The sequence below is a fragment of the Rhinatrema bivittatum genome, chromosome 2, assembly GCF_901001135.1.
Source record: "Rhinatrema bivittatum chromosome 2, aRhiBiv1.1, whole genome shotgun sequence".
NCBI classification, from domain to species: domain Eukaryota; kingdom Metazoa; phylum Chordata; class Amphibia; order Gymnophiona; family Rhinatrematidae; genus Rhinatrema; species Rhinatrema bivittatum.
The window spans coordinates 474,453,718-474,475,480 of record NC_042616.1 but is presented as its reverse complement, the minus strand read 5'-3'; the positions used below and the strand labels follow the sequence as shown (position 1 = coordinate 474,475,480).

The 21,763-nt window shown below is 43.0% G+C and overlaps 1 protein-coding gene across 1 annotated transcript in view; it reads right to left on the bottom strand.

Annotated features, from left to right (window-relative positions):
* The window catches only part of LOC115084998 (cadherin-9-like), a 542,803-nt gene that overhangs the window by 149,376 nt on the left and 371,664 nt on the right, over positions 1 to 21,763 (bottom strand). The window contains exons 4-5 of the mRNA XM_029590504.1: positions 17,007 to 17,126; positions 13,769 to 13,936 (exon numbers count right to left, since the gene is read on the bottom strand). Coding sequence (XP_029446364.1) covers positions 13,769 to 13,936; positions 17,007 to 17,126 — 288 coding nt within the window. The remainder of the gene's footprint in view (positions 1 to 13,768; positions 13,937 to 17,006; positions 17,127 to 21,763) is intronic.

Here is a 21,763-nt window from a genome sequence, read left to right as displayed (position 1 = left end):
TATTATATATGGGTACTGTAATCTGGCTTTCCTGTTATATGCACTTCAATCTGTATACCTTGAGTTAGGCATTCAAGATGTTTCATTTGGACTATTGCAACTCTTTTTCCTTGGGTTTACCCAATAAAACCATAAAGATGAATCTTAAAAGTGATGTGCACAAATAGCACTTTATTGCATTAATGCTATTTTTATAAACCTCGTACATACACACACAAGTGCCAGTGCACGAATAACTTTGCTCATGTAATAAAGGAGTGGATTTGGAGCAGTTCAGTAGCCTTCTGGAGTGGGACCAAAATTTACATGCATAAATTGTGATTTTATAGCATGCAAACGTAGTGCACACAGAGCTCTTACCTGTACATATTTACTTCTGCTAATTATCAGGTGTAAGTCAGAATAAAATTCTTTATATCCAAAAATGACTACTACTGATACTACTATTTACAATTTCTATAATGCTTCATGAAAGGTGAAGGGTCTGTGTAAATTAGGGAGAGTGCAGGCTGAAGAACCAGAAGGGTCTTGATGACCTAGAGATAGACTGGGCAAAATAGTGAACTAATTGGTAAATGAGTAATTTTCTTCACACACACGTTTTAAAATGTACTCACTTGCATGAGTGAAAGCTGACAAGTTCTAAGGAAAATCCATAAACAACATTTCTCCATGAAACTGCTTAAAATTAGGAGCACCCGTATGCACATTAGGCATATTTTATACGAGTGCATACTTGTGCTGACAATATAAAATGGAAGCACATGTGAGGTCATGTCTACATACGTGTATATATTGGCACATACACGCTCGTCTTAAGGTTACCGTCTTTGTATTTGCAAATGGTCCAAAAGACAATGGACCAGGTCTTGGTCAGCTGTGAGATGAGAAAGCATATCTCCCCACCTTAAAGACCTGCATTGGTTGCCAATTACTAGCCTGATATGGTCAAGGTTCTGGGTATCTCAGAGACCAGCCACACTGTGGTTTCCTGCCCAGTCTTTGCAATCTCATGATGAAAAGCTCTTTTTGGTTCTTCTTCTGAAGAAAGTCAGAATAGGAATGGTTCCTAGCAGAGCCTTCTCCTGCAGAGCAGACCTGCTCCACCTGCACAGGCACTGTTTGCAACCAATAATAGGATAACTAACAATGTCCTTCCTTTCTGAAAGCTATTGGTTTTTAAGTATACGGTTAGTGTATGGTTTGATGGGCATTATATTCCCCTGGTGAATACAAGAAGGCGGACTATAAGGAAAGCCTGGGAAGGAAATCCAAAGTTATCCAGGCCTAGTTCTTCAGCCAAAACTCCCCCCAGTTTACCTAGACCTCCGATTCAGTCATTACTACACAATAAACACGTTTAATATCACTTAACATCAATTAGCAGGAGTAAAAATATATGATTAAGTTGGCAAATGTACAGAAGTAAGTGTCTTGTATAATAGCAACTTATGTGCGGAACTGTTAACCCCACCTGGGAATGCCTCTAGAACATCCCCTTTTTACATGCGTGCATGAGTGCATGAAAATGGAAAAGCACGCATATCTTGGACTTTTATAAAATTTGGAAGATGTGAGTAGAAGCTATTTATGCATATATATATATATATATATATATATATATATATATATAAATGCAAATCTTTACATGCATAACATTTTGAAAATTCATCTTTAAGCTTGTATGTGTAATCACTAATCAAAGAAAAGCAATACTAGACATAGTAGGTCAGAGTCATGGCCTTTCAAAGGGCAAAGAGGTCAAGTTCCAAGGGAATTTCCAAAGGTTAAAAGCATTTTACCCACTTAAATCAGCTGTCTGAAAATTGCCCATCCTGTATTCATGCAAAAATAGTCACGTAATTTCATAAAGCTTTCACCTGCACTGTAGTGAAAGCATTCCTGAAGCAGTAATACATAGAGGGGGGGGAAAAAACTATTCATGTAGTTTTGGTTGGAAAAAATATATGCAGAGATAGCATATATCATAAATGTATATGGGTACTTTTTCCTTAAGTAATTTATAAGTAAAAGTATGTATGTACTGTTGCGGATTTGTGCCACCGGCCATTCTCCCAGTCACAATCCAGCTGGAATCCTCTGGATACAAATGACATTGAACCCCTGGTTACATATCTATTGCTTATTCTTATCCTGGTCCCTTTCAGGGTGAGGCAGCTATGGGTTCAAATCGTCTAACTTATTTGGTGAGCTGGGCTTAAACAAGCAAAGTCCCATGGTATCCCGGTATTAAAAGTCTCTATATCTTTTGTCTTATCAATGCACAAAAGTCTCTAAGTCATAGCTTTGTCTTACTAACACAACAGTAAGGAAGCAACGTCTTGCTTTAATAATCCTGAACCTTGCTCACTAATGCTTCCTGCACAGGCTAAGCATGGCTGTGTTCATTGAACCTGGCTCTTAGGGAACCAGGCCCTACTGCCACCTCCCTCCATAGTTTGCACCTGGGGTTTATACTCCCCTTTCACTTTGGCTGTAACTACATCCACTCCATATCAGTATTCACTTAGAGCTGCTGACCTGCAATCTTCATGAGAGGGCTCTCTTCTGGCAGGGTCTCCATCACTCATCTCCTAGGTCCATCGGCTCAGCCTCATCTTCAGAGCTGCTCACCAACTTCACCTCCATCTCCTCTGTCTCTTCATCTGATTCAAGTAAATCTCCATTCTGTTCCTACCCCTCCTTTCCTTCTGATAAGCTCTTACCCTTCTCCTACCATGCCTGGGCTCTCTCATCTTCTTGATAGGGTAAATCCTGTGAAGTTCCTCCCTCTCCAGAACCCATGTGCCTTCTAGGAGTTGGAGTCTGACTCATATTCTGATACCCCCTGTGTCTCCTGGGAGTTGACATTTGCCTCCTATTCTGATTTCTTTTACATACTGGATCTCCCTTCCAGGTTTCCCTTACAGCCTGTCTTCTTCCATTCACTAGGGGAATATAATGCTCATCACAGCACTTTTAGTTTGAAAATTAGTACATAGACCAAGGGTAAAAATTATTCCTAGACTTTGCAGGTATGCAAATAGTATGAACATTGCTCCTAAAGGGGAATGGCAGTATGTAGAGCAGAGCTTTCCAAACTTTTCATGTTGGTGACACACTTTTTAGACAAACATAATTTCACGACACGGTAATTCAGTCTACTAGTAAACCAGAGGTTAAAGGTTAAACGAACGAAACATATTTTGACAATTTATGTATGTTTCCTTAAATATATACATAAATAAAATGTTTCACGACACAACCTATCTCATGAAAACCTTAAATTTATATTAAAAATATATATTCCAAGATTCATGTTATTGTTATAATTTATGAGAAACAATAATAAAACAAATTGTCTGTCCCCCACACACTCATCTCTCTCCTCCCCCCAGCACATGTCTGGCCCCCCAGCATGTTTGCCCCCCTCTCACTCATCTCTCTCTCCCCAGCACATGTCTGGCCCCCACACTCATGTACCTCGTCTTTTTGATTGTTGCCAGTTAAGTGCTTCACTCCCTTCCATGATCACCAGACACTGCTGCTTGCAGTCAGCACTCCTCATGGCCAGGCCTCATCGGCAGCAGCAGCCAATGCAAGGATGGCTGGGCTCATTCCACCCACCAAGCCCCCCAAAAAAACGCGATTGACAGCAAAAATCACCCAATAATAAGCAACCCATAAACTGAAAAATAAAAGTGAATCTCTAGAAAAAAAAAAGCCCAAACTCGCATCAGAGTTGACCGGGCTTGCGCGACACACCTGCATACTGCAGGTGACACACTAACGTGTCCCGACACACAGTTTGGAAAGCTCTGATGTAGAGCAAAGCTAAAAAAAAAAAAAACCAACCCCTCAGAGAGAGTTTTATTCAACATTGGGTGTTTGCTTTCTGTATAAATTAATCCATCTAAATAGACAAATTGGAGAGACAGAGGTTTCCTGTGAATGTGTGGATAGGCAGCTCTGGTATAAAAACAGTGGGGCCGATGCAATACAGTTTGCCTAGGCGAGCGCACTGTATAACCCACAGTCGGACGTGGGTTAAATAGGCGCTAATCCACCCCCTAATAGGGATGTGCATCGTTTTAGGACGATTAAAATTATCGTCCGATAATTTTAATATCGTCTTAAACCGTTATGGAACACAATACAATAGAGATTCTAACGATTTATCGTTATAAATCGTTAGAATCGTGAGCCGGCACACTAAAACCCCCTAAAACCCACCCCCGACCCTTTAAATTAAATCCCCCACCCTCCCGAACCCCCCCCAAATGACTTAAATAACCTGCGGGTCCAGCGGCGGTCCGGAACGGCAGCGGTCCGGAACGGGCTCCTGCTCCTGAATCTTGTTGTCTTCAGCCGGCGCCATTTTCCAAAATGGCGCCGAAAAATGGCGGCGGCCATAGACGAACACGATTGGACGGCAGGAGGTCCTTCCGGACCCCCGCTGGACTTTTGGCAAGTCTCGTGGGGGTCAGGAGGCCCCCCACAAGCTGGCCAAAAGTTCCTGGAGGTCCAGCGGGGGTCAGGGAGCGATTTCCCGCCGCAAATCGTTTTCGTACGGAAAATGGCGCCGGCAGGAGATCGACTGCAGGAGGTTGTTCAGCGAGGCGCCTGAACCCTCGCTGAACGACCTCCTGCAGTCGATCTCCTGCCGGCGCCATTTTCCGTACGAAAACGATTCGCGGCGGGAAATCGCTCCCTGACCCCCGCTGGACCTCCAGGAACTTTTGGCCAGCTTGTGGGGGGCCTCCTGACCCCCACGAGACTTGCCAAAAGTCCAGCGGGGGGCCGGAAGGACCTCCTGCCGTCCAATCGTGTTCGTCTATGGCCGCCGCCATTTTTCGGCGCCATTTTGGAAAATGGCGCCGGCTGAAGACAACAAGATTCAGGAGCAGGAGCCCGTTCCGGACCGCTGCCGTTCCGGACCGCCGCTGGACCCGCAGGTTATTTAAGTCATTTGGGGGGGGTTCGGGAGGGTGGGGGATTTAATTTAAAGGGTCGGGGGTGGGTTTTAGGGGGTTTTAATGTGCCGGTTTTGCGATTTTTAGATTTTTAGATTTTTCACGATTTTTCACGATATTTTACCCCCCCAAACGGCAACAATACGATTCCCTCCCCCTCCCAGCCGAAATCGATCGTTAAGACGATCGAGGACACGATTCACATCCCTACCCCCTAATGCAATAGGGGGATTAGCGTCTATTTAACGCACATCCGACGTGGAGTGAATGAGTTAGCGCTCATCACATGCAAATGCATGTGAACGAGGCTATTACTCATTCACTCCAAATGCAAAAAAATCAATGTGCATCTCAGACGCACATTTATCGCTCAGATATTAACGCCTGCCTGGAGCAGGCATTAATAGCTGAGTGCATGTAAAAGAAGTATAGAAAAGCATAAAATACTGCTTTTCTGTATTTCTTCAGTGTAAAAAAAAAAACCTCGGCAGACCGCTGAGTTATGAAGACCGACGCTGGTAAACTCGGCATCGGTTTTCATAACCAGCCGTCTGCCAGTAATGAAAACGGATGCCGAGTGGCATCGATCTTCATAACTGGCAGCCACTGCGGGGTCTAGTTAGCAAGAAGAAGTCATTAAGGTCGCAAAAGCGACCCAAGCGCCGCATTGCAAGCACGAGCCCCTAGTTTGCCTATTGCATGGCGCCCACTTTCCGTGAAAATTATTGCATCGGCCCCAGTGTTTTTAGGTGAGGGGAATAGAGGCTGTGAAGCCAAAGATTTAGTCTTCCTCACTTAAGCCACACTCATCAGCTTTCCTATTTTCATTGCTATTTCTTATTTTTACTCAAACACAGTTGTAACACTTTAGCAAGGAACAAAATAACTAAGTTCACAGGTCACCACAATCCATTCAGAATTGAGCATATGCCAAGCTTCACTCCAACAACTAAGCCTTAAAGCTAATATTTCTCAACTCAAACCCTTAGATTTACTCAAGCCAGCATCATTTTTAACATCTACTGGATCAACTATATATTGGTTTTGATAAAGGACAGTCATTTCTCTTAGGTCTCCTCGACATCTCTGCTGCTTTTGATACGGTAAATCACAACATCCTCCTAAACCGACTCTCAGACATAGGAATTACAGGTTCAGCCCTCAGATGGTTCGAATCTTTCCTCAGTAATAGAGGCTATAAGGTAAAAATTAAAAACATGGAATCACCTCATACTAATGCTCCTTTTGGCGTCCCCCAGGGCTCCTCCCTATCACCCACCCTGTTTAATATCTACATTCTCCCCCTCTGCCACCTACTTTCAAACCTCAAACTCAAATTTTATATTTACGCAGATGACCTTCAAATTTTAATCCCTATATCCAAATCATTGGACTCAACACTCAGGTTATGGAACTCTCATCTACAAACTATAAACCACTACTTATCCAGCCTCAACCTTGTGCTCAACACTTCTAAAACCGAACTCTTGCTAATTACTCCAGAAGGTAGTCCCATACTTCTCCAATCACAAAATATTCCACATATATCACACGCCAGAGATCTTGGAGTCTTAATCGACAGTCACCTGAACCTAAAGCATTTTATAAAACACACTACTAAGGAGTGCTTTTACAAGTTACAAGTACTCAAAAAACTCAAACCGCTCCTATTCCACTACGATTTCAGATCCGTCCTCCAAGCCATTCTGTTCTCCAAGATCGACTATTGTAACTCCATTCTGCATGGTCTTCCAGCCTCTACCATTAAACCGCTCCAGCTGCTACAAAATGCAGCGGCAAGGATTTTGACAAATACCAATCGGAGAGAGCATATTTCTCCTATTCTAAAAGATCTCCACTGGCTCCCAGTAAATTTCCGGATCCTCCATAAATCTCTCACAATCATTCATAAAAATATCCACCATCAAACCCCGCTTGACCTGTCTCATCCTCTCAGACTGCACTCGACAGCCAGGCCTTTAAGGGATGCTTACAAGGGATCTTTACACGTTCCTACAATCAAATTAGTGCACCACGCAAACCTCAGAGACCGGTCTTTTTCTACCACAGGCCCTTCCATGTGGAACGCCATGCCTCCGGACCTCAGACTGGAGACTTGTCTAACAACTTTTAAAAAGAAACTAAAGACATGGCTGTTCAGCCAAGCCTTCCCCACTACAAACTCCATTGCCTGATCTAGAATTGTACACCACACATCTCTGTAAACAAAACTCTCCAAATTTTTCATGCATAATATCCATTAAAGAGAGGTTGGCCCCTTGCCCCCTCTTCTGTATATAGTATTTATTCTATTTTATTTCATTTTATTTATATATTTATTGCTCCGTTCACCCCTTCTTTATTTTCCTACTCCAAGTTAAGGCTTCCTTGTTATAATGTAACTGTATGCTCCGTATCTCTTGTTGATTGGTTAATTGTATATTCTGCTTAGTTCATTGTAAACCGAATTGATTTGATTTATATCAAGAAAGTCGGTATATAAAAGCCTTAATAAATAAAAAAAATAAAAATCTACATATTTCCTATGGTTCCACTATTCCTTCTCTTTCTGAAGTTTACCCTCTCCAATGTTTTCCCCACTAGAAACCACTGCAGACGTCAAGTCCCCTTTCCCAACCCTTCTGTCCTTTCTAATGCACTTAAGCTACACAATATTATAATTTGTATCTAGCCCTCATCTCTCTCCTTGAGTGCATCTTATGTGCATCACTTTCATCACATCTCTGCTTCTTGCATTACTCTCTTCTTCCTTCTTCTCCATTTACCCGAGGATATCAATTCCAATCCTGGCCCTCCAAGGCAATTATCACCTTATCTATATCCTTCAACTCGTCACCCCTCCAACCTTATTTCTATCCCCCTCCATGCTATCTCTTCTCTCCTTTTCTCATGATACCTCTGGAATGCCCTCTACATTTCCTATAAGCTCGTCTACTTTCATTATCACTTTACCACTCATTCCCTTCATCTTCTTACTTTGATGGAGACTTCACTTTCCCTGTTTCTGCTCTCTGTCATGAAGAATATAATTTCTCTCGTACACTATACTTGGTAGGCTTGGCAACAGTGTCAAACTGAAAACCTTCTCTCATTCTTCCGCTTTTTCTTCATTTGAGGTTAACTCCATCCATCTCTTTACCCCTTTTTCACTCTGGATAGCTGACATCCATTATCATTCAAACAAGTCCTCTCCACTTTCCTTGCTGGCTTTGATTTCTGGTTTTCTTTCTTCCTTGAACCATTTTCCCTTACACTTGTTCTTGGGGGTCTTTAACCTCTATGTTGATGACCCTTCTGACTCTGCTGCCTCAGATTTCCTTACCTTAATCTATTCAAATGATTTCAAACTATGTTCTATTGCTCCCACTAACTGGCTTGGCCATTGTTTTGCCCTAGTCCTTTCTTCCAACTGCAGTACCTCAGGCTTCTCCACCTCAGTTCTTCCCGTCTATCATCTGATAATTTTCACTCTTAACAATCCTCCCCCACAGTCTCATAAAATCATCATCAGCACCTTTAGAAGTATACTGTTAGGATTTTGTGGACCCTTGGCCCGAGGGGAGGAGCCTCACAGGTCCTCACCATCGGGAGGTGTGGTCAGCAGTAGTAGGAAACACAACCGTAGTGTAGCGTAGTAACAGAGTCTCTGGTAAGATGACGTAGGGGCTGCCCCGAAGAGCAGGGGAGTGCAAAGTCAGTCTAGCAGTAGTGATGTAAGCTGCCCCGAAGAGCAGGGAAGTGCAAAGTCAGACTTAGAAGTAGTAATGGAGGCTGCCCCGAAGAACATGGAAATGGAAGCAAAGTCACTTGAGTTGAGATGTAGCGAGGAGTGAGGGGGCATGGAGCAAGTCACTGATGTGGAGGCAGAGGCACTATCCCAAAGAGTGGAGAGGTGCGGAGCAAGTTGCTGGCGTAGCAATGTAGACACTACCCCGTGGAGCAGGGAAGGGTGGAGCAAGTCACTGATGTAGAGATGTAGGCACAGCCCCGAGGAGCTGGGAAATGCAGAGCAAGTTGTTGGTGTAGAGAAGTAGGCACAGACGTAGACACGGCCCCGAGGAGCAGGGAAGTATGGAGCAAGAGTCTCTGTAAGGTAGTTCCAGGTTGACCCTGAGGAGCGGGGAGGCCCACAGGCAGGACCTCTGGAGGGATGCAGTGGCCAGCCCGAGGAGCGGGGAGGTCTGGAGACAAGTCTCCTGAAAAGTGCACACAGGCCCTCGAGGAGCCAGAGTTCAGGAACTGAGGTAGAGATCCAAGGCAGGAACAGACGTCCGGGCAGACAGGCACAAGCACCAGTAGCGAAGGAACTCATTGCCAAGTCGATTTGTGCAGGCCCAGGGCGGTGCTTACGAATCCCGGCTAGTGATGTCATCAATAGGAGATGCTCCTGAGGTTCCCACCATAGCGTCCTTAAAGGTAGACTCAGTGGCGCGCGCGCGTGCATGTGCCTCAGAAGGCCCGGAGGAGGCATGGAGGTTGGCGGCATCCCAGCCACCATGAGCAGTTCTGGGAGATAGACGACATGCATCGGCAGCGGCTAGCCCTAGCTGCAAGTTCACTTGGAGAGGAGAGCAGGGCAGCACATGACGTGAGTTGGGTCGGCTGTGGGCAGCTGCAGCCGACAGTTATAACATATATGGGCTATTGACAATGGCATCCTCTCCAGTACTGTCTAATCTCTTGTATCCTCTACAGACCTCCCAGAGTATCTGGATAAGGCAGTTTCTTCTGATAACACTATATTCTCCTTTGCTTTAGACACACATGCTCCTTCTCTCCCCATCCTATAGGGTGCCTGCTGTACAGAATGTCTCATGCTGAATTTCTGTTCCCATGCTGACTTTCTTTATTCTTTTCAAATTCATGCTCTTCTCTTTCCAGCAAGATTATGATGTTCATTTGACAAATTTTCCTCCAACCATTGCCATCTCTTTGCCATGTTCACCTCCTTCCTCAAACTGCCTCTGCCTCCCATCCCCTAATTGGCTCTCCTTCAAGACTATAGCTAACTTCTTCCATGAAAATACTGACAAGATTCATTATGAATTCTCCTCTAAGCCACTGCCTCCACCTACTTCATTCCCTTCCCCTTACTTTGGTCTCTGCCACTCTTTCTTCCTTTTCTGAAATTATGGAGGAAAAAAATTGTCCATCTTGTCTCCTCCTCCAAACTCATTCCATGCTCATCTGAATTATTCCCAGCAGACTCTTCAGCTACATCTTGCCTAAAATCATCCCTTCCATCCATTATACCCTCAATCGATCACTTTGCACTGTAACTGTCCCCCTCTTCCTTCAAACATGCTGTGATTACACAAATACTCATAAAACTCATTATCATCCAGTCCTCTCCTCCCTTTTGCATCCAAACTGCTTGAACATACCATTTATCTCTGCTGGCTGGATTACATGCTTTTCTTTTCACAGAAACTGCTCTCTCTAAAGTCTCCTGTTTGTGGCCAAGGTCAAAGGCTTCGACTCGATACTCATCCTATTAATACTCATCCTATTTGACCTCTCTTCTGATTTTGACACTGCCGATCACCTTGACAAGCTTTACATTATTGAATTTGAAGACTCTGTTCTAGCCTGGTTTTCTTTGTACCTCTCTCATCATACTTTTACAATATCCTCTGCTGGTTCTTCCTCCATTGTCATTCCACTATGCGTCAGCATGCCTCAAAGCTCCATCCTGGGCCCCCTTCTCTTTTCTATCTATACTTCTTTCCTCAGTGCTCTGATCTTCTCCCATGACTTTCAGTACAACTTTATGCTGATGATTCCCAGATCTACCTTCCTACTTCAGAACTTTCAGCACAAATCCAGTCCAAATTTCAATCTGCTTCTATGACATTACCACCTGGATGCCCTGCTTCCACTTTAAATTTAACAGACTCGATATTCAAACATAGCCATTTAAATAAGTTAGCAGGATAAGATTTATCTGGCTAACTTGCAAAGGGTATTCAGCAGCACCGAAATGCTGCTGAATATCTTCAATTAAATCACTAGTTAGCTGAATAAGACTTATCTGGCTAACATTAGGCCTGATATTGGGCAAGTCTAACTTATCTGTTTAACATAGCCAGATAAGTTTGAATATCACTACTTATCCTCCTAAGGTAACTGGATAAGTTGCTCATCTCTGAATTGTACATTTCCTGCTCACCACTTAGTTGGATATTCAGCCACTACAACTTAGCCAGATAATTTTTACTTATCTGGCTAAGTGGCATTGAATATCCACCTCACCATGGCCAAGATTGTGTCTTCTCCCCCAAACCTACCCATTCTCTTGTCTCTTTTCCTGTCTTGGTAGATGGCATTCTCATCCTCCTTGTTCACTTGGTCTGTAATCTGGGATCATCTTTGATACCTCTATGCACATCCAAAATACTGCTAAAGTGGTTCTTCCTGTGTCAGATCACTAAAATCCATTATTTCCTTTCTGAGCATGCTATCAAAATGATCATCCACTCTTTTATCACCTCCCATTTAGACTAGTTCAACTTATTATTACAGGTCGCCTGCCGAATTGTCTTTCTGCCCTTCAGTCTTTTCAGAATTCAACTGTATGCTTTATCTGTTCTAAATACCACTATGACAATGTAACTCCTCAAGCTGCTATAGTGGCTCCCTGTCCATTGCTGCATATAGTTCAAGCTTCTTGTACTCACCTATAAATGCATTCATTCTGCAAGTCTTCATTAACTATCTTCTCTTCTCTTTCCCTATATCCTTCCTCCAGTGTTCCTACAGCAAGTTGCTTTATTCTCTGCCCTTCTCTTGCCCCACTAATTCTCGACTCAGCTTTCAAATTTGCAGTTCCGTGTGTCTGGAATAGATTTCCTCAGTCTATGGGGTAGATTTTCAAAAACCGCGAATAGGCGTACTTTTGTTGGCGCTCCAGGCGCAAACAAAAGTACGCTGGATTTCAGTAGATACGCGCGTATCCGCTGAAATCCGGGATCGGCGTGCGCAAGGCTATCGATTTCGTATAGCCGGCGCGCGCCGAGCCGCGCAGCCTACCCCCGTTCCCTCCGAGGCCGCTCCGAAATCGGAGCGGCCTCGGAGGGAACTTTCTTTTGCCCTCCCCTCACCTTCCCCTCCCTTCCCCTACCTAACCCACCCGCCCGGCCCTGTCTAAACCCCCCCCCTTACCTTTGTTGGGGATTTACGCCTCCCGGAGGGAGAAGTAAATCCCCGCGCGCCAGCGGGCCGCTAGCGCGCCAGGACGCGATCTGGGGGCGGGTCCGGAGGGCACGGCCATGCCCCCGGGCCGCCCCGGGCCATAGCCACGCCCCCGGGCCCGCCCCCGGAATGCTCCCGACACGCCCCGAAAACGCCATGCGGTTCGGGCCCGCCCCCGACACGCCCCCTCCGAAAACCCCGGGACTTACGCGAGTCCCGGGGCTCTGCGCGCGCCGGTAGGCCTATGTAAAATAGGCTTACCGGCGAGCAGGGCTCTGAAAATCCGCCCCTATGTGTCATACTCCCTCTCTGGACATATTAAAATTCAGTTTAAAAAATCACTTTTAAAGCTGCTTTTAAATCCTAAGTACTTCTCTACAAACCATGAACTCCCATCACATACAGTTTTGTCATGTAAATTTGTTTTGACTAGACTGTAAGGACTGTCTCTTATGTGTCTCCTTACAGCATTATGTTTTTCAAGTAGCATTTCAGAAATTAAAAATAGTAGAATTAGTAGGAATATACATACAAAATGAGATCTCTCTTTTAACAATCTGAAATAGCAGTATCCTCCCAAAAGATCAGTAATACTAGGACGGGTGGTAAACTAAACTATGTAGCCATTAGTAATAACAATGTACCATTTGGTACTTATTTTTTTCTCCTTGCTAATACAATGAAAGTTTGGCAGCACAGAGAGTAACGTAAAGAGAGTGAATGTACACATATGTCTGGGTCATGGTGTGTGTTTGTGTGTGTTTGTGTGTGTGTGTGTGTGTGTGTGTGTGTGTGTGTGCTGAAAAGATTTAGGTCAAATCAAAACACCTTGTCGGTTAGCCTTCCTAAAATTGTATCTATCACTAATATTTATATTAGATACAAAAATGTATTGGTATCTCATTGCAGGATTTCTGCTGTTCTGAATGACTGAAAGATATTTTTCTCTATAGAAAAGGAGTTTACACTATTCTTTTAAAGACTGTTACTGCAAATTAACATGATAATCACCATCCATAACAAGTTATGAGTTTATAAAAAGCATATGTTCTAAAAATCAGTCTTCCCTTTCTTGTATTTTTGAACCTGGCACTTATAATTGATTTAAGTTATTATTACTGTGACAGTTGGATCTGTGCTATCGATGTCACTGCAGGATTGCTAAAGTTGTAACTTTTGTCCACTAATTAACAGGATCAATTAATTGCTTTCCTTGTGAGATGATTAATTAGAATTTTCAAACCCTTCAAGTCATTCTTTGTATATCATATACCAGCCTGAGGAATGATGATATCACATGCCAACGTACAAGCCACAAGTTCAAGTAAATGTGTACTGATTTCCTCCATGTTTTGCATCAGTATAATTGTATTTGCGTTTGAAATAATAATATTTTTTTAACTTACAGTCTGTCTTTCATAGAAATACAAACAAAACTGTCTCCTCTAAGATTATTATTAATGTCTAAAATGTTAACAGCCATTAATGTGAATCTGTACTTATGAAAAGCTCTCTCAGATGGTATCTGTTAAACTACTGAATTTAAACAGACTTTAAATCATTGAATATTAAATGCATCTTACTCTGAGGGAATCGAGGAGGATTGTTGTTGACATCTGTCAGCGTGATGTTCACTGTAGTGGTCCCAGATAATCCTCCCATCTGGCCACCCATATCCTTGGCCTGAATAACCACCTGGTAATACTCCCTGTTTTCCCTACTCATATCTGGCAGAGCAGTTCTGATTATGCCTGTCGAAGAAAAAAAAGTAATGACTACCAGCATTTTAAGACATAAATGAAGCAAATCTCTCTTTAGAAATGAAGAGCCTGATATTCAGAAAAAAATTAGCTGGATAAATTGGACTTATCCAGCTAAGTGGCACCACTGAATATCCTGCTAGGGTCAGCAGGCATCACTTAGCCAGATAAGTGACAAAAAAAATTCAGTTCATTCATTTCAATCTTTCTTTTTCTGTATGCTTTTATTCAGTTTGTTTCATTTATTTTGATAGTTTGTGTGCTTAAATGCTATTTTAGCATGCAAAAAATTGAATTTTGTGTGTAATACTTGCACTTTAAACGTGCTACTAGATCATACTTCTAATATCTCTGTAGTTTTTTGCAAGCAAGAATCCTCTCTGCAGAAATAAATCTTAAAATTGACAATGAAGAAAAAGAAAAAATTCCGTGGAACACATCAGTTTCTAAAACTCGGAGTCCCTCAGAGAACCAAATCCAGTTCCTTGCAGGGCAGAAGACCATAATATCCTTGTTGAACCTAATACTCCAGATTACCCCTCTCATAATACAAAATGTTGACTGCCCTGTGCAGTCCAGTTGTGACCGCCCACTAAATTTCCCTACTCAATCTTATCAGGGGATGCATTCATAGGCAGTAGTCACAGGTGAAAGCCATATCACATTCAGGGGTTTTTCTGCTACTGACCCAGGACATTAGGGGTAGGACAGTGAGAAGCCCGAGACCAGGTCATTTGGATAAATAAAGCACTATCTTTTTCCAACATCCTCTTTTACCAGTCAAGCTTCCTCATTCTTTGCCACTGCATCTCAGGCTGCCATTGGACATAACCATTGCTCCTTTAAAGCTTGGCCAGAATTATCACTCGCCTCCATTTCTTCTATGTACAACCCAACTAGCAGAGTGGGAAGTTTCTTGCTCACTATTTTTTCTTAAAGTCCTATCCACTTTCTACTCTTCTTGGCTATAGCTCTGCTACCTCATCAAATATTGGAAAAATATTGGAAAACCTAGTCAAATATTTAGGAGAAGACAAGCCTCAGAGGCTTCCAGAGGATAAGACACAATCAAGCACATAGGGTCTGAGATGGCAGTGCTTCAGAAATTACTGAAAATTAAGGCTAGTAAATATGCATTTTAGCAGGCCAGTAAGACAAAGACCCATTCTTTTTAGGGTGCAAGAAAATCCCAGGGCAGTAACCCTGCAGCCACAAGCTCTAGTCGTCCACCCTGGTGAAATCCAGTGGATCTCACCTATGTTAGTTCCGGTAGATATTTACATGGAATAAACATGCATCACTTCAGACCAGTGTATATGAGATATCATTTAAAAGAGGATATCACTAGAACTTGTGGCCCTGGTCCCAAAAGCCTTTAAGGCCTCCCCTTGCTCTTCTCTGCCCAAGAGAGAGGCAGTGAGGGCCACAATGTCAAAGCTTGAAAATCTTCAAGCTATCATCCCAATACCACTGGCAGAGAAGAGACGAGATGCATTTTCAATCTATTTCATAGTCCCAAAGAAAGATTATTCCTTTTGCCATGTTCTAGACTTAAAATGGGTCAACTCGTGTCTCATGGTACTGCACATTTGAATGGAGTCACTCCGTTCTCTTATCACCATATTGGTAAAGAAAGGAGAATTTTGGGCTTTCATTGATCTGGCGAAAGCCTATTTCCATATCCTAGTAAGGAAATCTTACCAGAATCTGCTTTTTTCCTATGTCTTAGGCAAACACTTTCAGTTTCAAGCCCTTCCCTTTCATTTTGTGACCATCCCAAGAAACTCCACCAAAGTGATGGTGGTGGTGGTTGCTGCACTATGCAAACAAGGCATATTAGTTCAAGCCTACCTAGATCATTGGCTAATCAGGGCCAAGTTTTCCAGGAAATCCAACTAGCCTCAAATCAGTGCAACAGCTGATGGAACAACTAGGATGAGTGGTGAACTATGTGAAAAGCAGCCTACATCCATCTCAATCCCTGAATGTTTGGGGGACACTCTTCAACACAGTGGAGGGATGGGTTTTCACTTACCTCAAAAAGATGTCCAAACTAATAACCCAGGTACAAAATTTCCATACTCAAGGAGCACCCAGATTTTGAGATTATCTCCATCTTCTGGGAGATAATCTCTATTTTCTGGGAGCCACAAAAGATATAGACCCATGGACCAGAAGGCATATGTGCTCACTACAATGATCCTTCCTGTCCTGCTGATCTCCAGAGGCATGAGAGTAGTTTTGCCTCCCCTATCCTCGCAGTGAGAAAGAATTGAACGGTAGATGGAACCCTGCAATCTGTTGAAGGGCATGGTCTTAAACCATCCATCCTGCGTCACCATAATCATGGATGCCAGCATATTCTGCTGGGAAGTTCACTACCAGGATGAAGTGGCACAGGGATAATGGTCAAACAGGGAATCAACTTTGTCAATATTCAGATTTGAAATAAGGGCAATCGATAGGCCCTATTCTCTTTCCTGCCCCTAATAAAAGTAAGGCCAGTCAGAATCCTACTAGACAATGCCATAGCAATAGCATGTGTGAACCTGCAAGGAGTCATAATGTGTTTATGTTAGAATAACATCAAACAGCCATGAAATTCAAGTTTAAAATCAGAAGATATTTCAACTGGCTCAAGAATGGCCAACCCCGGTCCTCTGGAGCTACAAACAGGCCAGGTTTTTATGATATCCACAATGACTATGCATGGAATAGATTTGCATACATGAGTGTGGTGCATGCAAATCTATCTCATGCATATTCATTGTAGATATCCTGAAACTCTGGCCTGTTTGTGGCTCTCGAGGACCAGAGTTGGCCACCCTTAATTAACTAGCACAAAAGCACTCTGAAAAATTAGTATAATACATTTTTTACATTCATTTTTCCCAAAACATATGACATTAAATTGTCTCAAACTTGATACTGTGTGGAAACTAGGAAGGACAATTTATAAATCAATTTCCATGGGAAATATTAGTGCAGTGACGATTAACATTATGCTGAATATTTTTAATATTTTCAGTCAAAATAATCAAAAGTAGGTCAGTTTTCTGACCTAGATCTGGATCCACTGAGAAGTATGGCTGTCCCTGAAGAATGCTGTATACAACTCTCGCACTGTTCCCATAGGAAGGATCATCAGCATCTAAAGCTATAACCTGAATAACAGAAGTACCTGAAGGAAACAAACACAGAAATCATCAAAAACACCAAGTAACTCACGTTTTGTCATGATAACACAATAAAACACACAATAAGCTCCACTGTTGCATAAGCACACTGCAGGTATATATTGGGAGGGCAAATTTCAAAGACATTTCCAGAGCCCAAATAGGAATTAACATGGGTACTAGCACCTGCGTAGTTTGCAACTATGGTGGTTATTTGAAAATTGCCCCCCTAGAAGTGTTCTCTTTTTAGAAAATTTGGTTTGAGGTTTTATGAACCACAGGCACTAAGCATTTTCCCATAGAATCAATGAGAAGTTGTACTAAAGATGGTTCCCCTTTTGGGGGTCTGTGCACTAAATACATACTGTTATTTATATTCAAAGTAAACATGATTACTGATATTATCTGACATGGTCTCTGTCATTTCATTTTAATGCACATCCCTTAGTATGCATTACTTTTTTTTTAATCCTCACCTGGGAGCTTACTCAGCAACATAAGCATTATGAGTTAAATATTAATACATTTTAGATTAATTAATTACTTTATTTTTTATTTAAAAGAATTTATATACCACAAATTAAACAGGATCTGTCTGGCTAAGCGGTTTACAAAAATAAACATACATAATACAATACTCAAAAATTAAAACAGACAAAGTACATCAAATGAACAATACATCCAAAAACATTAAAAACTTATAAAAACTACTTCTTAAAAGACTAAAAGCAAAAGAACAGATTTGCTGTGTTGATGTCAATGTTTTCCATAAACTGAAAAAGTTGTTAGGTAATGTTGTATGCAGCGGCTTGTTCTAATAAGCTCCTGTTTACTCATTTGTTCTTGCACTTTTGGAAGTTTTGTACTTTTCCTACCTGCTGGAGCAAAGTACCTTATAATTCTTAGGGATGTACATTTGTTTCTGCAAATGGCTTCATGATAGTATCCCATCCCTTTCTATTTCCATTGATTAACTTTTGCAATCCTTTGTTCCAAAGATTGTATTTATATTTGTGATTCATCTTACATAATTTCCATTTTGGATGTTTTTTTTAAGATATTTACTGTGTTGCAATGGTTACATTAGCTATTGCAGCAATGTATTCTTATCCCAAAATGGTTCACTGAATGTCAGCAGGAAATACTGATTCATATGAGAATGCAAACATGAGCACCTACAGTTTTCTTATGTGAATTAGCTGCTCTAACTTTGAAATATAAAGGACCAGGGTGCTGGCTTGTCCTGCACCGGCGAGCATAACGTAGGAAGAGTATGAGTTCATGAAGCTTAGGCAGGGGAGGAGGAGGCCCAATAGGATAGCGTGTGGAGAAACGAAAGACAGCAGTTGCCGTATTATTTGAATTTAGGGCTAGGATTCGCTGGGGGGGGGGGGGGGCAGTTAGGATGACGTGCAGGGTGGTGGTGCCACTTTTTTCGGGCAGGCAGTGGGAGTAGTAGGGCCTTGGCTCGCTGTGCTTGAGTGCGTGTTTGCGTTTATAAATTTATTTTCTAGCTTAGCTGACACCAGAGTGATAGAGACAGCAGTGGGCTTATATATTAAAAAAAATGTATTAGATAGTTGCCGCAGAGGAGGAGTGTCTGGGCGCTGGGCAGTTGGAAATGCCTATTGCGGTGGAAAAAACGGAGGGCCCGTGTACAAGGTTAACATTCTTGGGCATTGAGTTGGGCTCTGAAGATATGGTTTCTCGATTGCCAGATGACAAAGTACTTAAATTACCGGAGTTGGTGCAGGAGGTTAAGAGAGCACATAAGGTCACATTGAGAAAAATACAGTCATTGATAGGGTCTCTGAATTTTGCCTGTAGAGTTATGCCCATGGGGAGGGCGTTTCTGAGAAGATTATCTGCAGCCACAAGGGGTATCAAGGCAGGGTAACCAGGCAAATTAAGGAGGAGTTAGGTGTCTGGGAAGTCTTTCTGCATTCCTTCAATGGTGTTTTGGTGATTCCGGAAGAAGAGGTTGTTAATAAGGACCTTGAGTTATTTTTGGATGCAGAAGGCGCCACGGGTTTCGGATTATATTTCTGAGAGCAATGGTGAGCGGAACCATGGCCGGTTGATTGGGTGGACAGCGGGTTGACAAAGAACATCACTTTTTTGGAATTTTTTCCTATGGTGGTAGCCATGGCAATTTGGGGAGAGCAATTAGCTAATCAATTTAGGCGTAGTGCAGGTCCTTAATAGGCTGTCAGCTCATTGCTTAAAAGTGTCTTTTTTGTTAAGGGAATTAGTCACGAGTTGCTTGATGTTGAATGTCAGCATCAGGGCTAGGTATGTTCCAGGAGTGCAGAATCTAATAGCAGATGCTCTTTCTCATTTCCAATGGAAGGTTTTTAGAACGCTGGCTCCACACATGAAGGAGATGCAGGAACCTTTCCCGAAGGAGTTGTGGAATTTGGGGAGAAGGAAGAGTGGAGACTGATCCGACAGTCAGTGGTGCCGGCCACGTGGGTGGTTTACCTTTCAGGATGAAATGCTGTGGCTCGTTTTTTGCGAGTTGCAGGATGGCAAGAGGGGCCAATACCTGACAAGAATTTAGTTCAGTTCATTTTATGGGCTAAGCAGAATGGTTATTCCGTAGTGATGGTGAGGGCCGAGGTAGCAGGGTTCTCCTTTTTTCAAAAGTTATATGGTTGGGGTAATCCGATTTGTAGTTTTCTGGTAAAGAGGATTTTGGGAGGGTGGCAGAGGGATAAGGGGTGGGAAGGGGATCGGAGGAAGCCCATCAGATACACGGATTTGATTTCTTTGATAGGGCAGTTGCTTGCCGTGTGATGGTCCGGTTACAAAGTCTTGTTATTTCGGACGGCATTTTTGTTGGCTTTTTTCGGGGCCATGCGAATCAGTGAGCTGGTAGCGAAGTCCCGGGCCTCTTTCTATGACCGAGGGTTATTGGAGAGGCACGTCAGAGTGGCTGTAGCATATGCGGAGTTGTTCCTGCAGAAATCCAAAACGGATAAGAAAGGTAAAGGGCAGCTCATTACGCTCCTCCCCGTGACCAGTGCAGAGGTATGCCCGGTCTGGTTGGTGCATTAATATGCGAGGAGCCGCCCTCCAGTAGAAGGGTCCTTTTTAGTACATAGTACAGGGCAGCCGTTAACCAGGTTCCAATTCACAAGAGTCTTACACATGGTTATTCGCAATTTGGGGGGGATACCATGGATTATAGTTCACACTCTTTCAGAATAGGGGCAGTGACTTTGGCAGTGGAGGGGGGGATATCTGGAGCTGGCATACAGAGCATTGGGAGGGCATTAAAAAAAAAAGGAGAAAAAGAAGCAAAAACAACCCCAAGCAAACAGGTATAATAAGGTCTTTCCAAAAGGGTATTACTCTATTTATGAGACAGGAAAAGTGATGGATACTGATTGTTTTCTCTTCTTTTGCAGAGTTATGCAGGGTGGTGCGGAGACTGGGGTGTGCCTGGATCGTGGACCACTCATTTATCCATTGTTCGCAGTGGCGGGCATTACGAAGGCCATATGGTGAACATCTGGATCTCGAGCATCGAAACTGGAGTGTGGCGTGATTCAGTAAAAGGGGAATGGTCTGGGACGAGTTTGCCCTTCATTTGGGAGCGTACAGATATATGGGGAGTGCCTGATATCATAATTATTCATTTAGGGAGCAATGACATTGGAAAGAAGTCATGTAGGGAGTTAGTGACACATGCTAGGAAAGATTTATCACAAATTTGCATACGTTAGCCGAGGGTTCGGATAGGGTGCACGGACATAATTGTCCAGCTCCGATGCTGAACGAAAATCTTATGGAACTCCGGTGTTAAAAAGAATAACAGGCAAATTGGGAAATGGGTTATCAGAGAGGGGGGTTTCTGGGTGAGCCATGAGTGGGTGTGGGTGGTTGAAGAGGGTTGTTCCAGGGTGACGGAGTACATTTGTCAGATGTGGGGATGGATCTCTTTAATAATTCCTTACAAGAGGGATTAGAGAGAATCACTGACAGGGATTAAGGGCCGCAGTGGGGGAACAAGGATGACTTAGGGTGTCTTTGTTTTGTGGCGGGAACCCAAACCCGAGTTACTATTGGAAGAATTATGTTAAATGAGGGGGTAATAAGGGGTGGGCAACTCATGTAGGTGGGGGAGCCGCTGCACGAGACAGCCTATGAGCTGCGGGGCTATAGCTCAAGGCTAGGGCTTACCCTCGCTGTTGGTGAGGCGGGATAAGCAGGGAAAGGAGTGGGTATTTACTTTACCACTGGGGCGAGGTGGTAGAGGCGGCAAGGAGGGAGGAAAGAGAGGGGAAAAGGGGGGGGGGGAGGTGTTCGTTATTATGAATAATGTTATGTCCGGGCTTGGGTTATGTTTATTAAAGCTGTGGCCTGTTTTGAATGCCAGATATGTCTCATGTTTTTATTGGGGGGAAGGGTGGAGTGAGCTAAGAGCATGTCTTGCCTCCCTGTGTTATTACTTTTTTTCATTTTTTTTTTTTTAAATAAAAGGAACAGCTATGGGAACCTCTATTGCCCCGAAACCTCTGAGTAGCCAATTTAAAGATCTTTGGCTTTCACATTCATCACTTATTGAGTTATCAAATAATAGCATCCAAAATGTACTTTCTGATTTATCAGTCATGAGGAACTCTGAAAAGTTATCAAA